Source organism: Sturnus vulgaris, chromosome 5, assembly GCF_052056855.1.
Source record: "Sturnus vulgaris isolate bStuVul1 chromosome 5, bStuVul1.hap1, whole genome shotgun sequence".
Taxonomy (NCBI): Eukaryota; Metazoa; Chordata; class Aves; order Passeriformes; family Sturnidae; genus Sturnus; species Sturnus vulgaris.
This window is the reverse complement of record NC_142247.1, coordinates 26,549,501-26,568,912: the sequence shown is the minus strand read 5'-3', so window position 1 is coordinate 26,568,912 and position 19,412 is coordinate 26,549,501. Positions and strand designations below refer to the sequence as shown.

Genomic DNA, 19,412 nt, shown 5'->3' with positions numbered 1-19,412 from the left:
TAAAGATACTCTATAATTTTTACTTCGAAATAATAATGCAATTGAAGTTACATGTTATATAATGAAAAGAGTTTTTGTGTGTATGTGGTTTTCGTCCATTACATAAGTTTTCATCTCGTGAAGAAATAACATCTTGCACACCTTCCATCAACACATTTCAGAGTTGAACTGTAAATGACTATGACATTAACCATTTCAGCTGGTTTATTTCGGTAACTATCTGGAACATATTCCTTGACAGAGAGAAAGAACACTGCAATGAAAAATTATGACTGGAAACTTGCATTTTCCCATTTTTTTACAGAGGAACAGTAACTGCATCAGCTTAATTGCAGCAGGAATTAATTGGGTTCCTCTGAAGAGCTGGTGGGCTCTTTCTGATCAGAGGGTATAAATACAGAAAAAGTTATACTCACGTGTGAGGATCTGATAGCTATACAAAATTCTGTGCATAGTGAACAAAATGACTTTTATGAATCCATGGCATGTTTCTATAAAAATGCAGTAAAGAAAATATAATGGACCGTGGGATACTTTTCTATGAAAATAAGTGCTATGTGGTCCTTTAAAAAGATATTTCTCCTAAAATAAAATAAGGAAGTATCCATCACTGTACATCCCAGATCTCACAGAGAAGAGGTGTGAATTTGTGGTCGTTAACTCTCCATGACATCAGCATCTCTGCGTGATGATGATTAAATGTCCGTAATTCTGTGAGACGACCCAGAAGACATGCAAAGTGTTGAGGGTTATCTGGGTGGTGAAGTTTGCAGACCTTTTGTAGAATATCCAGCAGTGGTTCTTGAAGTCTTTCCACAGAATCTCTGTCCTTTATGTATTGTCGATCTGATTATGGTTTTAAAGAAAAGAAGTGATTAGCAAATATATGGTCTATTACATTGCAATTATTTACACTGATAAGTTAATATAAAAATATTCAAATATTTATACTGGCCACTGATGTTCATACCTACTAAGAATAGTTATTTTCAAATTAATATGAATCTCAAAGGTTTAATTCTGTATTTTTGCTTTAGGGTTTTCATGTAAGCTTCCCACTTCTAGCTAGAGAAAACTTGTAACCTTCTCAAAAATTGAAGTATTTTAACTCTGCAATGCTTCACTAGACTTCTATCATCATCTCTCCATGTGGTTCTGCACCAGAGTATGTCTTGCAATGCATTGCAAAAACTGAGCAACACCTTACGTTCTTGGAGAGGTAGTACCCCTGGGGAATGTAGCTAGTAGAGAAGAGTGTACAAGCAGGTCACCAGGGTGAAATCAAACATCTTCATCCTCAGATTAAATTTCTTTGTTAGAAAATACTTTTATTTTGTTCGTATGAAAACGTGTTTGGATACTTGGATTTGGAGGAAAAGGGAAGGATGGGATTTTTGGAGAAAAAAATTTCCTGAGACACACTGACTTAAAGAGTGATGGAAATGCTTCACCATCCCTTCTTTCACAAAACCTGATTTAGAATCCTCCCAATAAAGTCTGAATACTTTCATTGCCATACTCTATTCTAAGTTAGAGGTTTTCCCAATTTCCCTCTAAAATATGTGGCATTCCACAATGGTGAGAGGTGATGTTCATGTAGCCACATCTGGGATTTTCTGATGGAAGATGCCTGTTTCGCTAAGCAGTGAAGAGATACCCATAATTTTTAAAAGCATGTCATTTAAGCAGTTTCTTCCTGCAGAAGGTGTAGCAGGACATTCGGAGTTTGTATTTACGTGCTTGTTTTCTGGTTTAACAACTGAATATACAGAATGAACACGCACATTTACTTACTCCATGTAGAATGTAAGTTTTTACAAATCTCACTTCATGCTCCTCATGCTTTCTTTCCAGAAGCACTAATATTTAATTCTGGATGAAAAGTTACCTGGAGACAGGATAACTATGGCTGTGAGCAGTGCATATTCTTCCTGTGTCATCTTCAGCTCTCCAATGCTTTTATAAAAATTAAACATGGGAGTTATGAATTCATCTGAGATACCTGTGAAAGTGAAAAAATAGTCATAGTACGTCTTAATTATTGAAGCACTCTGGTTTATTTCTACACAGCAATTATTTCATATCTCATATTGACTGTCTTGGTGGGAGAAATCTACAGAAATCATGATGCAAGACAATTAGTTACAAAACTGCAAGCACATCCTTGCTTTCCAAAGCAGCTAGACACAGGCAAGCATTGGAAATTTCTTTTGCATGGTTTCAAAGTCTTTCTTTCAAACATTTTATTCTGCAGGTTTGTCCATCTGGCTCTTCAGGACAAGTCTCATTCGTGGTTTCCTCTTGCCTGCTGATAATCCTCTTTGCAGAGCAGACCCTGTGTTCCCTGTCTCTGCATTAGTTAGGTGGAAACCTCTCAGGGTGTATGGTTTAATTCCAGCCCAACTCTATAGCTAACTTCCTTGGGCAGTTACTTCAGTTGTCTCCATAAAGACACTTAATTACTCCTTTTATGTAGCCTGAAACTTTCATTTGGTCTAGGATTTCCTGTAGTCCAAGATCAACTTGCTTGCAACTACTACCACCTTAAAGCATAAAATAATGTATTATAAAATACAGAGCTAAAAATAGCTAAAATCCATTTTAAGAATGGGATCATGTAATTCTCTCACCATCAGCAAAAGCCTTTGGGGTTTCCAAACTAAGGCATGCCAAAGGGACTTCTTGCTGACTTTGTCCTCAGGTCACAATGTTCTTAGTTAGCCTTAAATTACAGATGTATTCCATCCTGCTCTTTGGTGTAAAAGAGAAGTCCTGTGACATCAAAATTATTCCCTTTTTAAAAGATATGTGAGTCACTCAGAGCAAACACTAAACTACTGACAGCAGCAATTGCAGCTCTGAAGCAGAGTAGACGTCCAGACCAGTGGTTCTGCAGCAAGAGCCTTTTGACCTTCCTTGGCTGAAAGGATGGAAAACTCCTCTGTTCCCACAGAAGAGGGCCATAGGATCTCTTGTAGATTTAATCTTAATTTTGAGCTGTTCTAGGAGAAGTCTTTATAACTTGCTTTGGAAACCACACGAAATAATGTGGGCTTGAGTGTTGTGTACAGCACGAAGCTGAAGTCCAGGACTAGTGAGATTTGGAGTGCCTCCAGTAGGTGAAATTCAAACTGAAACTCAGCAGGTGGAACTCAAAGAAGAAAAACATGAAGTCATTTGACTCAACTGTGAAACAGTCACATTTTGCTGTGACAGTGAATTTACTTCAAGCAGTGGAATAGTTATGTGTCTCAACAGTAAAAGTATGGTCTTGCAGGGTGTGATTTATTTTACAGCTGATTCATGTGTTTAAACACATGACATGTTCAACTTATGTTCACTTCAGATTAGAAGCCACAAATCTTGTTTCTGTGACGAGTTCAATACTACTGAGTCTAAGTCAATTAAGGGGATGTATATGATGCAGGTCAGCTCGTCCTATAGAAGTTAGTAACACAGCTGGACCTTCTTACAGGCAAACAATAGTCATAGCATCTAATGTGCTGTGAGGCTTGTTAGTCATCAGCATTAACTACTGAAAAGTTTGAATACTTGTTATTGCTAACTTTTGGGGAACCACCTGTCTCTCTCGGGTGCTTTTAAATATGGGTGGTCTTATAATATGTCAATAGCACATATATAGGGCACACCAAAATCTTAAAGTTTGCATGAAAGAAGAAAAAAATAAGCTGGACCTTAAAGTAGAGCAAATGAATTCCTTTCATGAACATGAGTAGCTCAGCAACAACACAAGAAAAGTCCAAGACAAACTTGATATGTTGAGAAGTCTCTGGGCTGGGCTGCTGGGCACAATCGTCTTCACAGGAAAAAAGAAATGGTAGGAAGTGGGCTGTGACTAAGACTCCCTCATTTGTTTCTCATATTCATAATCTGAAGTTTTTCCTCTTTTTTCTTTCGAAGGTCAGGTTAGCTTTAAGCTGTATTAATTCATTGCTTTTGGTGACCCCAAACTCCTCAAATCCTGCTGTCCATATAGCAGAAGTAGGATGAAAATGGTGCTGGCACACAGAATGTGAAAAAACTAATTTAGGTCTTCAGTGGTCCAAACAATGCCAAAGCATGTAGTGAAAAAATCCCTGCCCAGAAAGCTTAGAAGGTACCATTAAGTATGGAAGGGTAAAGCAAAAAATGAGTATTGATGCGAAAGCAAATGAAATTACCGCAGAGAACTCTGCATTAGTGTGCTGTGAACAGAGAAGTAAACCCACAGAAATGAAAGGGAGTAAAAAAAAGGATGAGCAATGCAAGTGGTTGACCACTTTTCCTGAGGAGAACAGAACTTAAAAATCTTTAAACTGATATATGTCACAAGACAATTATGAAAAAAAATCCGTGAGAAATGAGCAATTCTGGAACTAGGACAATGGAATATTTTCTCTTAGCAGTTTTGCTGTCGGGTTTCCCTGCTATTATTTCATCTTCCTGTGTGAGCGTTACACAAATTGCTTTTCTGTCACAAGAGGGGGCTGTTTTCTAATGTGATTGTAAACGCTTCTGTTTGGATTTAATGAGCTCCAACAGAGAGAAAAAAAAGAAAAGCAGGAAACACAGGAAACAGATGTTTATAGTTCTTAGTTTCCCCCCGCCCCAGCTACTGTATGAGATGTTTCCATTTCAATTCAGATTATCAGAACAAGAATTAAAGGTGATTTGGTGCTTGTAACTGGAAAGTCTGCAGAAGAAATGAGTTACATGATTTTCCCAATATCATTACTACAAATTACAGCTCAAAAGTAAAAAAAAAATCAAACAGATTAAATTATATTTCAGGCCTCATAGAGAACAGAAAAGTTAGTTCCGCCTAACTCTCTATATTTAGATCAGACGGGAGCCCTGCACAGTGATGTCAGGCAGGCAGAGCTTCCTGGTCACTGCTAACAGTGCCTCCTTCCTAACTTTCTTCTAAAAAGTTTCAAAAACCTTGTTTCATGCAGCGTTACTGCAGTAAGAGCGTGCTTATCCTTCATATGTCATTGGGCATCTTTCTGCATCATACGGGCTCCTTCCTAACCCAGCTCAGCCACCTGCAGAAGATACTGCAGATCATTGGATTATTTCGATATATTCATGCATGTCTGGCTGGAAACCCAAGCGTGGTCATTGGGAAATACAAGCTTTACTGAGTGCAGCTTTGCAGCATCAAACTAGAGCAGATTTAAACCCATGAATATTATTCATTCAACACCCCTTACTTGCACAAGTTCATCCCCATCTGTAGTTCAAGACTCAGCATTACTTTAGACCTTGTCTTTTTTAGAGTTTTATTGTTATGATTTCTCTGTAATGGTAAGATGACTGATACCTTGATAAGGTTTGCAGTTTCAGGCCATGAATAATTATCTGTTTAACATAATCCTGGAATACGTGTATTTACTGTGATATCAAGTCAGTATTTTTTTGAGCTTTTGGAGACAGCATTCTCTCTTCTATTTTGGCCATTTTGCAAAACTGAATAATTAATCTATTGCAAGAAGGAAGCTTGCAACTAAATGCTAATTAGCAGTAACTAGCACTGTGTTATTAATATAGATAGAGATCATTTTTTCTTGATAAACATTGAGGTGTTAGTGAATATGAAACCAAGGGTATATTAGTAGCTGCTTTATGCAAATAAAATATTCTAATTACTCACAAACTTACATTTTATCTTTCACATTATTCCATCTACCAGAATTGCTTTTCATGCTGCTTATTAGCTCTGCCTTCTGAGCTATTCAAATGCATCAAACTGACCAAATTCACTCCCTTGATGCTGAGTGCCAAATCAGGGGAATATCTAGCCAGGAGAGAAGACACATCAGAGCATGGGCACACGCTTTTCTGTCTGCCATTGTCTTGTAGGTGTTAAATGGCCAACTTAAATGAGACATTATCATGTGTTGAGCAGAACTCACAACCAAGTACCAAACGCCCATCTTCTTTAAAGCAATCATAGGACATCTGTTAAGTCATAATTGCAAGCAAAGAAACCTTAGTTTAAAAAAAACCCAGCCAAACAAACAACAAACCAAGCTTGTAAGAAGGGTGCAAATGACCTTTCCACATACCCTTCTTTAGCAGTGGCCTGAGTGCCTGCAGTCAAGAGAGAAATGTGGTCTGGCACACAGTAGCAGCATCTGCACTGCCGTGAGCTAGTCTTCATAGGCAGAGTCTAAAAAAGTTTTTGGCCTGAAGAAGTACACTTATGCAGAAGAAAAGAGATTGGGCCCCTGACATCTGTTCTTGCTTTCATGGGAATAGCTCTATTCTGTAGATATGATTTAAATAATTTTAGCAACTTCATTTGTACTTCAGGTACCTAGCACTGGATGACTCTGTGTGGTAGATGTGAACAGAAAAGTTATTTCCTATATTATGCAATTTAGAGTGGTCTAAATTTCTAAATGTTTTCGGCATTGTGCCAGTTTTGCCTTGAGTCACAAGATGATGTGTCTCCTTCCACGAGGATGCACATGACCATTTGGAGGGTTAGATACGTCAGTGAAGATAATTTTGTTTCTCAGCACAAACCCCAGCACAAGGGAGATTTGAAGCATCACCCTTGCTGAGTACTAATAACCAAATTAGAAAAGACAAGGGCAATGGAAATTATTAGGTATCCATGTTCCAACACCAAACTTTGCTTTAGGTTGCAGGAGCCTCTTGTCCAAATCAATGGGAACTTTGTATCCCACATTCAATGGAAAAAGGTGGCCTCTTGCCAATGCTTTGAAAGTGCGGCTATTTCTTTTTTTCCTTGGATCTGAGTGTACTTCAGCACCTGTAACCCATCCAGGAAGACAACAGTGTATTTCACAATGTCAGAGGTCCTGCTGCCAACTTAAAATTTGCGTCCAGATTCTTCCCTTTCTGTCAATATCGGTATTTTATTTCCCAATACTCAAATTCCTAGAACTGCTCTGTAGAGTAAAATGACAAAATAAAAATCTCTGTCTTTTCATGACTACTGAAACCTGGTATCTTTAGCAAGACAAACTACAAATGCTCACAGAAAAAATTTCTGTATCTCAGCTCTGTTTTTTAAAAATACTGTACTGCTCAATAATGAGGAGAATTCACTTTCAAAACAACAGAAAAACATTAAAATAGCATTAAATTACTAGAATGTCAGCCTTTCACAAAATGAGCTAATCACAATATGGTATATACATAATGAAGCATCAAATAAGATGAGTAAATGGCACCAAATCTCAGTAACTTTAAACAAAAGTCTGTATTTCTCATTAAGTTTCAATATTAGGGTACATAGGAGAGGATTTCAGCCACAGGAGCACCTAATGTGAGAATTTTCATAATAGCTTATGGAGAAAGACCATCAGGGCTCAGACAAAGACAGCCTCTGAGGTGCAGAGGGACTTGAGCAATATGCACAAGCTGAGAAATAAAAATACACCTCATCAGCATGAGAATGAAAATGAATGCTGATAATGCTCAAAGGTCATCACCACCATATCTCTGACTTCTTTATCAGAAAAAAAAAACCCTAACATTCCATACAATCAGACTGGAGAAGACATAAATATTAATAGATGAGAGCAGCTTCAAAGTGGACGTGGTGGCAGGTGACAGAAGTCTGGACAGCTTGTGACTTTTAGGCAGGATCACCACCACCCTCCTTGATTTTATGGATAAGGCATCACAGCCTGACAATAGAACTTATGTGATATTCAGGCATTAGTCTGTACCTAAAATATACAGACAGAAAGAAATTCTGACTGACAGTAATAATTTATAGCTGCTGGCATGACAATGTTTAGGACCTCACTAGGAGCCATAAATAATCTTGATGCTGTTTCTTCATTTGTTACCTATAAACTTGATTTTTAAACTCCCACTCAGCCATCACTGAATTTCTTCGATGCTCTCTATTGTCTTTGTATGTTTCAGTTTGCTGCATTTAGCCTTTTTTATTTCTGTGTTTATTTGTTTTCCAGAGAGGCATATGGAAAAAGAGGGGTTTAATCTCTTGTGGCCATTCTTATCTCTTGGACCAGTCTATAACATGATAATGGGCAGCTGCAGCTTTTGGTAGCATTTGTTTTTACTGATTAAGGCTGGAAAAGATTGCTTACATTTCTACTTTAATGTCACATTTGGTACAGGAAACCTGGAACCCTGATGTTGATTCCTATGGTATGCAGGGATGTGAACTGCATAATACTTAGTAATTTTAATCTTCAATATTTGTAATATTTTATTTTACTATAATTTATATTACGTATTAATGAAATAACAGTGAAAGCTGTATGTGTAAACAATGATAACAGAAGAATTTGGATGCTTTTCTTTCATTTTTTTTAGTTTTACACATGAAAACAATGAGGATTTAAGCTGCAAAAATAAGCTGTTTCTGTAGTAGATATTTTAAAACTATTTCAAGGTTTCATTTATTTAAAAGTGAAATAGGTCCAGTAGCAGTAAGTAAGCTACAAATGCAAAGATTTACAATCTGTTTTTTTATTGTCACAGCCCCATTAAATGCAGCAAAGGAAAATCTTTTAAAGTAGATTTGAATTTGCACTAAGTAGAGAAATAAAATAGAAGGGAAAAGTTATTTTATTCTGTATTCTGGCTATTAATAGAAGGAAAAAATGCAGTCAGCAGCAGTAAGCTGGATAATACATTATTCTCCTGGAATACACGGAGGGGGAACTTCTAACATCAGTATTTCCTCTTATGTCTTCAACTTGATCCTGGCTGGAGGGAAAATGTTTTAGAAAGCCTCTTCCAAAAGCAAGAAGATACGCATTTGTATTTATATGTGCATACACATATAAAAATTATTGTGTTTCATTTCTTGGGAACTGTCCAGTCTGGGTTTTTGGTCTAAGAATTTGCTTTTAATTTGCCCTGGAGTTTTTTCCCCAGAGGAAAAAAAAAAAAAGAATTGCGGGAAATCTAGCACACTTGTTACTTGTCCTGAAATTTCTACACAAATTTCTTCTAAATTGTTCTACACAAAATTCTTTTTTTAAAAATCTGCAATATGACAGGTAAATAATACTAAGGCAGGATACAATGTAATATTCCAGCCAGTTGTGTTATCATGAAGTTAAGCACAAACTTGTAGAATATAATATTACATCTCATCTGGATTCAATAGTTGCAGTGAATTAAAAGAATATTTTACAATTATGGCTAAGGAAAAATTGATATGACATAATGGCTTAAGCAATGTTCTGGATTAAAGTATTTCCTGCTTTTGGTTTTTTTAATGAATAGTTGATAGCCTGAACAAAGAAGCTTCCTACTCATTTTACAGATTAGAGAAGAGAAGCTTTCATTAATCATGTTGCCATATGGATTCATTTCTCTAAAACCTATTTTTATCAAAAATGTGGGTTATAATCCAGTAAAAAAATCTCTTAATGAAGACATTTGGATCTGTGACAACTCATTACAGTTTCCAGGAAACATATCTGGCCTTCTTGGCATAGCTCTCTGCCTGCAGAATCTGGACCAGAAGCTATTCATATCACTCTGGAAGTCACTGTTTCCAGTCCATCAAACAGTACCCTCTCATAATCAATCAAAATGAAAGAAATATAAAAAACTACTAATTATAAAAGAGTATGCTAAGCCAGAATAAATATATATGTTCGACTAGTGAATTATTCTCAAGTATTCTGACTCCTTTTTAGTGAATCAAATATGTAAGTATTGGCTTAATTTTGCTTACATCAGTAGTACTTTCTGAACTGAGTTCAAGCCCATTTCCATAACTAATACTGAGGTTATGCTCTTCTGTCTCTTCTCCTTCTGATCTTCAAAAAGGAAAATCAGAAGCCAGAATCTATAGACTGACTCTCTTTTTCAGAATTGTTGATCCATTTGAATATTAATTGATAAGTATCTGAGGGTTGGATAAAGCTGGCTGGCCAATACAGAAAAAGGCAAAACATTCAGTATTACATTGGTGGAGCACAAACAATGCATAATCATGTAAGGCACCACTTTTCTCTAAGGAACAAACAACATCTAGCCCCATTCGGCTTTTCCTAACTATTACGATTTATGTCTAGAACCAGTGGAATTTATCTGAGTCACTGAGATTTCAGTGGACCTTAAGAAGTAAAAAACATACTGAGAACATGCTGTATTTGTAATTCTTCTATGCCCCTTGTTAAGTGTGATTCAATTTTACTAGAACAACCCTAAGAATAGGTGCTTGCCTTCAGTCATCTTCAGTAACATCCTAAAATCTTCTTTTAGGGATTCTCTTTGAAAGCATAATTAACAATACTTTACATTAACAATTTGAAATGGTAATTTTCTTTGTCCTTCTTTCATACTTATCATTGGAGACATGCACTAGGTTTATCTGATGTAGCATTACTCATAATAGTTGCAATGAATTTGTAAAGAATCCTTTACCTTATGAACTTTAGACTGAAGGCTCAGTTAGATTTCTTCTAGTTAACGTAAGGAACAACATTTAGATAAATCTATCTCAGTGCTACTAAACAACCTTACTTGCTTCCCAAGGGCCAAATACTGACACAGAAGTGCAATGGTGTGGTTTGGTTTGGCCCCATTTAACAAGATACCTACCACTATTGCGAATTCTTTCTTCTAAAAGGACAGTGTGTCCCGTAGGAAGTTTCTTGCTGAAAATCTCAGCTGAACGGAGGAACATGGCTTCTACTGCTGAGCCCTTCAGCAAAGCAATCTGGTCTTCATGATCAAGGGTTTGGAAGCCTGAAGACACATAAGAGACAAGTCAGGCAGCAAAAGAAACAGCTCCCACTTCTTTCTGTCCTGAAATTCCTGCATGTGAGGTGCCACATATCTGCACAACCTCAATGTTGGTGTCACTAGGGTTGCAAAGTGCTGCAGACACTCAAACCTGGACTTCAGAAAATGAGACTGATTTGAACCTCCCCAAAGTTTATGAGGATTTACATCTACTTCAGTGTTCGTGGTACTTTTAGATGATAAGCAAAGTGTGGTGTATCATAACCAATAGTAAGAATTCTGTCTAACCCAATGCTGCTCCATAATATCTTTGTCATGTTTCCACCAGAACTCTCTATACTCCTTTCCCAATGCCGTGCTACTTTCAGTGTTAAAATGCACCTTCCTTAGTTAAAGGGGAACTCTACCATATATCCAGTGTTCAGTCTTGAGGTAACATGAACTTGAGAGTTAAAAAATGCTGATAAACTCAGATGTTCAGCTCTTGTCCATAACACACTACAAAAGGACCATAAATACTGGTGCCACCAACTAGAGAAAGTTCTTGTGTGGGACTCACAATTCAGTGGATGTTATAACCTAGAGGCATTGCTAGAAAGGCAGCAAAGGGAATGAGGTAGAGTCTAGCAAGTGTTAGTAGTAATTTAGAGGCAGACTATTTGGCACTGCAGTAATATATAAAAAATAAAGTCGCTCTACAGACACAATCTCTTCTTTGAGCATTTTCTTTGTCAATAGCTAAGGGGTGCCACATCTTGGAGTAGCAGAGTTTGGATTTTTCAGTCTACTGTTCTTCTGAGCACAAACCACATTTTCTTTATACAGTATCTAAACAATATGTGGAAGGATCAGGCATTTTAAAATAGTCTTTAAAATACACACGAAGACTGCCAAAAGGCAACAGAAAACATGTAAGCTTTGCAATAACAACATTTTCCCCAACATGCAGGATATACCTGGTAGTTTTTTAGTGAATTCCACAAGAACTTGCACATGACTGGTAGCCATTTCTGTTAAAATCAGAAAATTATCTTCAGCGCTGAATTCCTCGTTCAACTGTCAAAAAATCAAACCAAACAAAATCTGTTAATTTTCACTGACATTTTATATTTAAGAGCACAAAATACAAGAACTCAGACTGGTCCAGGCAAGAGTTCCACCAAACACTGTGATTTGTCTCCAATATTGTCAAAATCAAGTATTTTGGAAGGCAACATAAGAACTAGACAGTGTCTTTTACTCTAGAAAATATTTTCAAGATTCCCGGCTGGTGTCTTTACAGAAAGGAAGTTTGACAAGTCAAACTCAGATCACTTCCTACACTGACAGTGGAAAAAACAAAGCTCCAATCAGCAAAGGTTACATTTGATCATAAAAGTCTTATTCTAGAGTTGAAAGATTTTTCTTAACATTTAAGTTTGATGAAGATGTAGTCTAATAGTTGACTGAACGGGAGAGATTCTTCCCACTTTCAGCATACATTAAGTATAAGCCCATAGTTTGCTCTACTTACTGCACCAGCTTATGCTGACTACAAATATTTTTTGCCTTGTAATCTTCAGCTTAATTTTCAGTGTTTCAAAAACTAATTTGAATATACTTACTAGTTTTTTTGACACCTCCTGTGGTATTTGTTGCTTACTGTATGAATCCATAATATAATCAAGAAGTTTCTGCTGTTCTGGGGTAAGCTCTACCTTCTCCTATACTGGCAAAAAAAAACAAACCAAAAAAACTCATCATGAAATGCAGTCATAGTAATGATGTAGCATCTCTTGCTTTAGGCAAAAGCTATACATCTATTTTTCACCATTTGGAGACCAAGGAGATATGAAGTTTGCTTGTCACTGAGGCTTTTACAGAAGTGTACAAAACAGAGGTGTATAATGTTTTTAAACTGCATAGGTTTGTGCAGTTAATTATCAGAAATAAGGAAATGTTTAGCAAATGACTAGATGTCTTCAAGTTTCACACTTCACTGTGTGAAGTGATGTATGTACCACTGAAAAAATAGTGCATGGATCTTACAGATGCTTTAGAGGGTTTGACTAAAAATATCAGAACTACTTTACAGTCAAGGTATTTCCTTGACTTCATAGAAGGTAGAGTTTTAATCAATGCAGGTAGCTCCAGAGGGTTTTCAATAATCTTTATTCACTGTACTAGATGCATTTAACAAAAATCATATCACCTGTACTGTATGAAGAATTACAAGAATTCTCTTACCCTATATATTTTAGTTGTAGAAGTGACTTGTTTCACATCATGGCCTTCACTGTCTTCATTGACTGTCTGATCTGGGGGCTGCTTCACATTTTTCCGTAGCCTTTTTGACTTGCACTGTATCTCTGTTAAGAGACCTAGGACGCAAAGCAATTGGATTTTTATATGCCTGAGGCACTGAAGAGGTATATAAACATGCCCATGAATGCCCTTTACACCAACAACCCCACTTACCTGTGCAGATAATCTCCTGAACACGTCACTGTCTTTGGATGTGAGTCTACTGAGACAGGCTAGGCACACACTATGAGCAGCCTACCCCACATGGAACTTATCTGCAGAGCAAAACAGTTGGTTCTGCTGACCCAGAATCCACACTCTGGGCATGTCAGGGGTCTTGCTTTGGACCAGGTCTAATCTATTCTTACAGGCAAAAAGCTCATTAGTGCTGGGAGTATACTGGATTGTGCCTTTGGTTCAGTTTTATACAAGAGAAAAGCGTTTCCTGTGCTCTGAGACCTGAACCAAAGTGCAATAGATAGGAAAAACTGGAAGACACAAGATAATGCCCTTTGCTCTGATCCAAAGCAGTGATTGAGGTGCAGCTGTTCTTACACAAAGTGCATTGTATATTTTCAATACTCTTTAAGCAATATTAGGTCTGTTGTGCAGAATCTTTGGAAAGAAAACCCATGTATAAGAGGGCACTCCGGGGACTTCAGCCATTACTGCATCACTACACAGGTAGACCAACAGCTGAAAACGTACACTCAGAAGTAACTCAGACTGGCAAATGTACCTTTAAAATGCATTTATTTAAGAAGTTACCCAGGTGGGTAACATCACTTTTTAGCTCAGAAATAGCTAGGTTTCAATGGGTTTTCATTGTATTATAGGAGTGCATAAAGCCATGGTTTTATTATAGAGTTTCACTTGCAAAAAGGGATTTTTGTATTTGTGGTTTAGAATTTTTCTTTTACATTTTTTGTTCTAGACTGCACTTAAGTACCTTGAACTAGGAAGCATCCTTGTGTGGATGTCATAAAAAAACTACCAATTTTCTTGTGCTAACAAAAGGAAGGACCAGTAGGTACCCTACACAATCTGTGGAAGACAGTCAGAAATCACAAATGAAAAAGTAAACACCTATCAGAGCAGGACTTTCTTTCTTTCTTTCTTTCTTTCTTTCTTTCTTTCTTTCTTTCTTTCTTTCTTTCTTTCTTTCTTTCTTTCTTTCTTTCTTTCTTTCTTTCTTTCTTTCTTTCTTTCTTTCTTTCTTTCTTTCTTTCTTTCTTTCTTTCTTTCTTTCTTTCTTTCTTTCTTTCTTTCTTTCTTTCTTTCTTTCTTTCTTTCTTCCCATTCTTCACCTTTAAAAATGCAGAGCAGGAAAAGAGGCTCATTCAGTGAGTATATGATGTGGAGGAAGATACCATGAAACCAGTGAATCTTGTTATGAATGTTTTTAATTTCCTGTTTAAGCCCTATATAAAATGACCTACCTGAACTGCTGAGAGAAGAGGAAATTTACATGATTAAAATAAGACCTGCAAAGAATACCTTGAAAGGAGGGAGTAGGAATGATGGAGATAATAATTGGTATCGAGCCATGTAATTTGTGGTGCCACACAGCACCATAGATTTCTTTTTCTGAATTATTCAGTGCATCCTTTGGTGCTGTTAATGGGCTTGTGCTGTTTTCCACCAGCTTAGGATCTGGTCGATTGCCTTCGTAGGGAAAATTTGCTTTACATTTGCCTTAAGCATTAAGACAGATTTTTCTCATGCTTCTTGCTACTAAGTGTTACCTTGATATCTCATTCTGGCTCCATTTAAGTCTTCTGAAAAACTTGTGTGTGTGACAGGACATCACTTTTTAGCTCAGAAATAGCTAGGTTTCAATGGGTATTAAATTCCAGGAGGAGTGGCAGAACCTGGGTCTTCTCTAGGTAGACATTTCACCCAAGAAACTTGCAGTTTAAATCCAAATGACAGCAAATGACTGAAATTGATGGGTAGTAATTTTGGTCTGTCTGTAGTTTGCACATAAAGGGCAGGAGAAAGATTGTTGAGTAGCTGTGCCATAAATATTTATAATACTTTAGCTCCTTGTTCAGAGGAAAAAAAGAACCCACAGAGCTTGCAATTACAATCCTACAAAATGAGTAAGTGAAACAAAGTTCAAGGTAACCTTTTATTTCCTAGTCATATTTTTTCACATAAATGCCCTATACTACTAGAAATTTCATGTTTTACTGTCCTAGATTGCCTTGAACTAAAAGCAATTACATGACACACTCCTACTTTAAAGCCATTAAATGGTGCCTTGCCAAACATCCTCATTGCAGTGCATTAGAGCACACTTATGGTTAAGTCATGAGCAACACAAGATACCTTATGTTTCCATTGCAGAGAGAGAGTCAAATGGCAGCAGCACCCACTGGCTTTTATTTCCTGTATGCCACTTGTGAAAATGATAGGCCAGTATAAAAGTTTCATGTGGTCCCAGTCAGTATTATTTACGCTGACCTGGTTTTTTTTTCAGCAGTGGGTTGTTGGGCTTTTTGCTGCACTGAGTGACTCAAGCTATTTTGGATCCTCAAAATTTTGAAGCAATGGATCAGGGGTGAGCTCCATAGGGAATTATTTTCCTCTGACAATGCAGGACTCATAGAGTTCTTCCATCAAAGTGAGGTGTGCTCATATATTTATGTATTGCACAAGAATATGTCCTATCTCAGGATCTTTGCAGCCTGTTCAATTTGCAGAATGAAAGATTAATTACATTATGCTGGCAACACCTTCAAAATATTGATGGAGCTTATTGTTTCTCATATAACCAACAGTTACTATAGCATCTTCTGATCAGATTGAAGGATAGAAATATATTAAAAATTCAAAGTAGATTAATTTCCTGTATGAACCTAAATTGATTTCACACATACATGTATGCTAAAGTGACTGGAGCCATCAAAAAGTAAATTGTAGTCCTATTCATGGAAGGCAAAAGAGCAGATGTTTACAGAGTGTTTTCAGGAGCAAGCTTAAGAAAATAGTGCAATAACTCAAAGAGCAGCTTTAAACATGTTAAAAGTTGCACTCCAATATCCCCATTGTTCTAAATTATCTAGTTTGATTCTCAATAAAGTTTATAAACTGTGAGTCTGAATAGGATATTTGTTTTAATATGAAACATTATTAAAATCCATTGGGTTCATTTCTGGAAACCTATATGTCTACGAGTTCTACCAATGTGCCTATATGCAAGGCAGGAAAATCTATAGCACCACGAGAAAAGCTAATGAGATTATAAAAAAGGGCTAGCCCTTACCCAGCTTTGCCTGATTGCTGGGTGAGGTCTGGGAACATACATTTGGCAAGTCCACAGAAACTTCCTGCTAGCAACACTCCTGCTCTTTTCTTGAAAACAGCATTGTGTATGTGCCAAAACTTCAGCTTGGCCAGCAAGGACTTGACCAGGGGAGCTCCAGAAGGAGTAGGAAAGAAAAGCGCCAGGACTTTCCTGCTCTGGCTTCCATAACACTGCAAACCCCTCACTCCTGGAGAGCCTCCCACAGACTCACTTCCCCTTCTCCTCCCCACTCAGGCAGACTAATAGCTGTCATCCAGTGCAGGACTGGCCTTCCTTCACCATTTGCTCAGCTCCTATGCCCTGTCATCGCTGACCACCAATTAGATCCCATTGCTTAAAAGTGCATTTATCTTTCAACAGGCATGGCATCTTCTTTCATACACCTTCCACCTGCCAAATGACATCTTTGATAAATTTATTATCAAAACCAGACCACTCAAGCAAATACGGTATTTTTTTAATGCACACTCTGACTAGGTGATGCAAATACCTGTATACATACATTCAGCCAACATGCCCATCTGCTTGCATTTCCTCAGACGGCACTCCTGGCATTTTCTCCTCATGTACATGTCCATCTCGCAGTTGCCTCCGTTTTTACACTTGTATACTGCATTTTTTGTGATGCTTCTTCTGAAGAATCCTGCACAAAACAGCAGTGTAGATGAAAGAAAAGATTCAGAAGCAAAGTCATCAAGGTGAAGTTCACATCCATCTGCACTGAATTTTCTGAATGACACATGTTCTGCCTGACCATCAGTTTCTTTCAGTGCCTGGATGACTACATTCTTGATACTTGTACTGACAACAGTATCCAAAACATATAATTTAATAAATAAGCCCAAATTCAGACCCAAATCTAAAACCTGCCAGTAGCAGGCTGGGCACCAGCACTAGAGCCATAGGGTGATACCATACAAATAGCCAGTGAAAAAAAATGTGAGTCTGTTAAGTCTCTTGAGGTTCAGAATGTGAAGAAAGAGAGCTGAGTAACTCTTCACCCTTCCTCCAGCTCAGTGGAGCAACAGAATCTCCCCATACTGGTCTGTTCACCCGCCCTCAGGTTTAATAAAGAAGCTTCACTGTATCTGCTTTTCATAGATGTAGCCTCCATCCCTCTTTACAAGATACTCCAGCCTTATTCACTAAGTATTGTCCACTTGATGAGTTAAGTAGTCACATAATTTCACCTGCACAGGCAGTTCCACTGGTATTGTTGCTGGATTCACTTGAAAATTGCACAATAATCACTGCAAACAGCAACTGATACAAGAAATTGAGAGGACCCTTCCTAAGTCTGTCCAAATCTCCTATTTGGCTGCTGCCCATCTGTGAAAGCTGCACTGTGGGCAAAATATGGGGTATACAAGATACTAAATGTGATTAAATAAGGGCCATCAAAGCAACAAAATCTTTGCTGTCAATGTTCCCTGAGTTTTTAGTGTTACTCACTGTGTCATTATAACTTCTTACATTGCCTTTCACATGGCAGAGCCTATTTAGCATCAGCTATAGTGGGAATCAGTTTTCCTCCCCATGTGAGGGCAGATTTCCGAAATAAACTCCTGAGAGCTTCTGCTGCCACATCACCAATTTACACTGTGCTTCAAACTGGAGATCTGTGTACATTTATATTAACCAGAGCTGTTCAAAAAGCTTTTGCTTTCTTATCACCATTGCCTGGCACAATAAAGCTATTGTTTTCCCACCTGGCACTCTGATGCATTAAAAGAGGGACCAGATAAGAGCTAGTCTCCCATACTAAAATCATAGGGCAAATTCGGTTGTGAATCTAAAGGATTGTCTGTGTGTTTGCAGAATTGTGCATTGTCAGATGACAATTTCCCAAATTTGACCCATGGTTTTATAGTTGCCTAATCTCTTCCAAGCACCAGTGTGTAGCAACCAGTAAAACAATTCCACTGCCTGGTCACAAAAATCTGGCATTTCTCTGAATCTTCACTAATTCCTGCTTGAAATCTCTTCCATGCTGTCTGTTTTATCGGCTGCTCTTCAAACAAATACAGTTGACTGGCATCAGTCTCTTTTGAAATGCAGATTACTTAGAACCTCCAGAAGCCCCAGGCATTATTTTTATTCATCACTCACATGATTTTCATACATTACCATTTACTGGTCAGGGAAGAGGAAAAAAGCCTGGATTTAAGCTGTAAATTCTCGCTGTCAGTTAAAGGCAATTGCATCTATTTTATATAATTTATAATTTTATTTGTAAATTTTAAATCCTATAGTTTAAGATACATTAATTAGTAGTAAATGCTGAAAAGTTTGACTTGAAGGGACTCTTGAATCACTGGTTTTTTGAACAGACTTCTTCATAACTAATTTTGAAATTAGCTTTTGGTATGAATGAAATTTCTGTATATATTATTCACTGCTAATTCAAAATGAACTTACACTGCCACAAATACTTATATGTGACTTTCTATAACAGGAGTTTTACTAAAATTTAAAGATAAGTCAGAAACAGCATATGTTAAAAAGGGTTAGCAAACTCAAAAGCTGAAGGTTTTTCTGGCACAGTCTTACTTTCATCTGATCTCGCCAAATTGCAAAAATCTTATGTTGGCTGGAAATGTTGAATATGCTTTATTCTCAGATAGTCATGAATATGATTAATTATGGTAGAGCTGCTCCAATGTTACTGATGCTGATTTTTTTCTCATGGAAATTATGAAAGTTGAAGGAGTGCCATTGTAAAAAGAGTAGATTAAAGCTTTGGAAATACCTCTTTTTGGCATCCTGATGGCTTAAGTTTAAAAGTTTTTTAAATTCACAACTGCTAACAAAGCACCTGCTCTTCTCTGTCAGACTATGAAGACATCTTCCACCTTTCCTTTGCCCCATTCCCCCATGGTGGGTGTTAGTGTGAGGAGAAGATTAAAGAGGGACCCTTCTTGGCAAGAAGAATTCTAGTGTGAGACACATCAAGTACAGGAGTGGTTTGAATACTGCAAAAGCTCCTACTTCAAGCCTGCGTGGAGGGGATGTGAAACTAGCTTTTCATAGAGTCATAGAATGGCTTGGGTTGAAAGGGATCTCGAAGATGGGCACTTTTTGTTTCAACAGAACTTATTCTGTG

The 19,412-nt window shown here is 37.4% G+C and overlaps 1 protein-coding gene across 3 annotated transcripts in view; it reads right to left on the bottom strand.

Moving 5' to 3' along the window:
- The window catches only part of NR1H4 (nuclear receptor subfamily 1 group H member 4), a 35,534-nt gene continuing 16,122 nt past the window's right edge, over positions 1-19,412 (bottom strand). The window contains exons 4-10 of one of the 3 annotated variants that reach the window (XR_015803830.1): positions 16,812-16,952; positions 12,943-13,076; positions 12,321-12,419; positions 11,673-11,772; positions 10,573-10,719; positions 1,785-2,002; positions 1-846 (exon numbers count right to left, since the gene is read on the bottom strand). Coding sequence is in view for 2 of the 3 variants with exons in the window: in XM_014889836.2 (XP_014745322.1) it covers positions 608-846; positions 1,889-2,002; positions 10,573-10,719; positions 11,673-11,772; positions 12,321-12,419; positions 12,943-13,076; positions 16,800-16,952 (986 nt within the window). In the remaining variant the exon portion in view is untranslated. Of the gene's footprint in view, positions 847-1,784; positions 2,003-10,572; positions 10,720-11,672; positions 11,773-12,320; positions 12,420-12,942; positions 13,077-16,799; positions 16,953-19,412 lie in introns of all 3 variants that reach the window. The other 2 variants (XM_014889836.2, XM_014889838.2) reach the window with 2 other exon arrangements.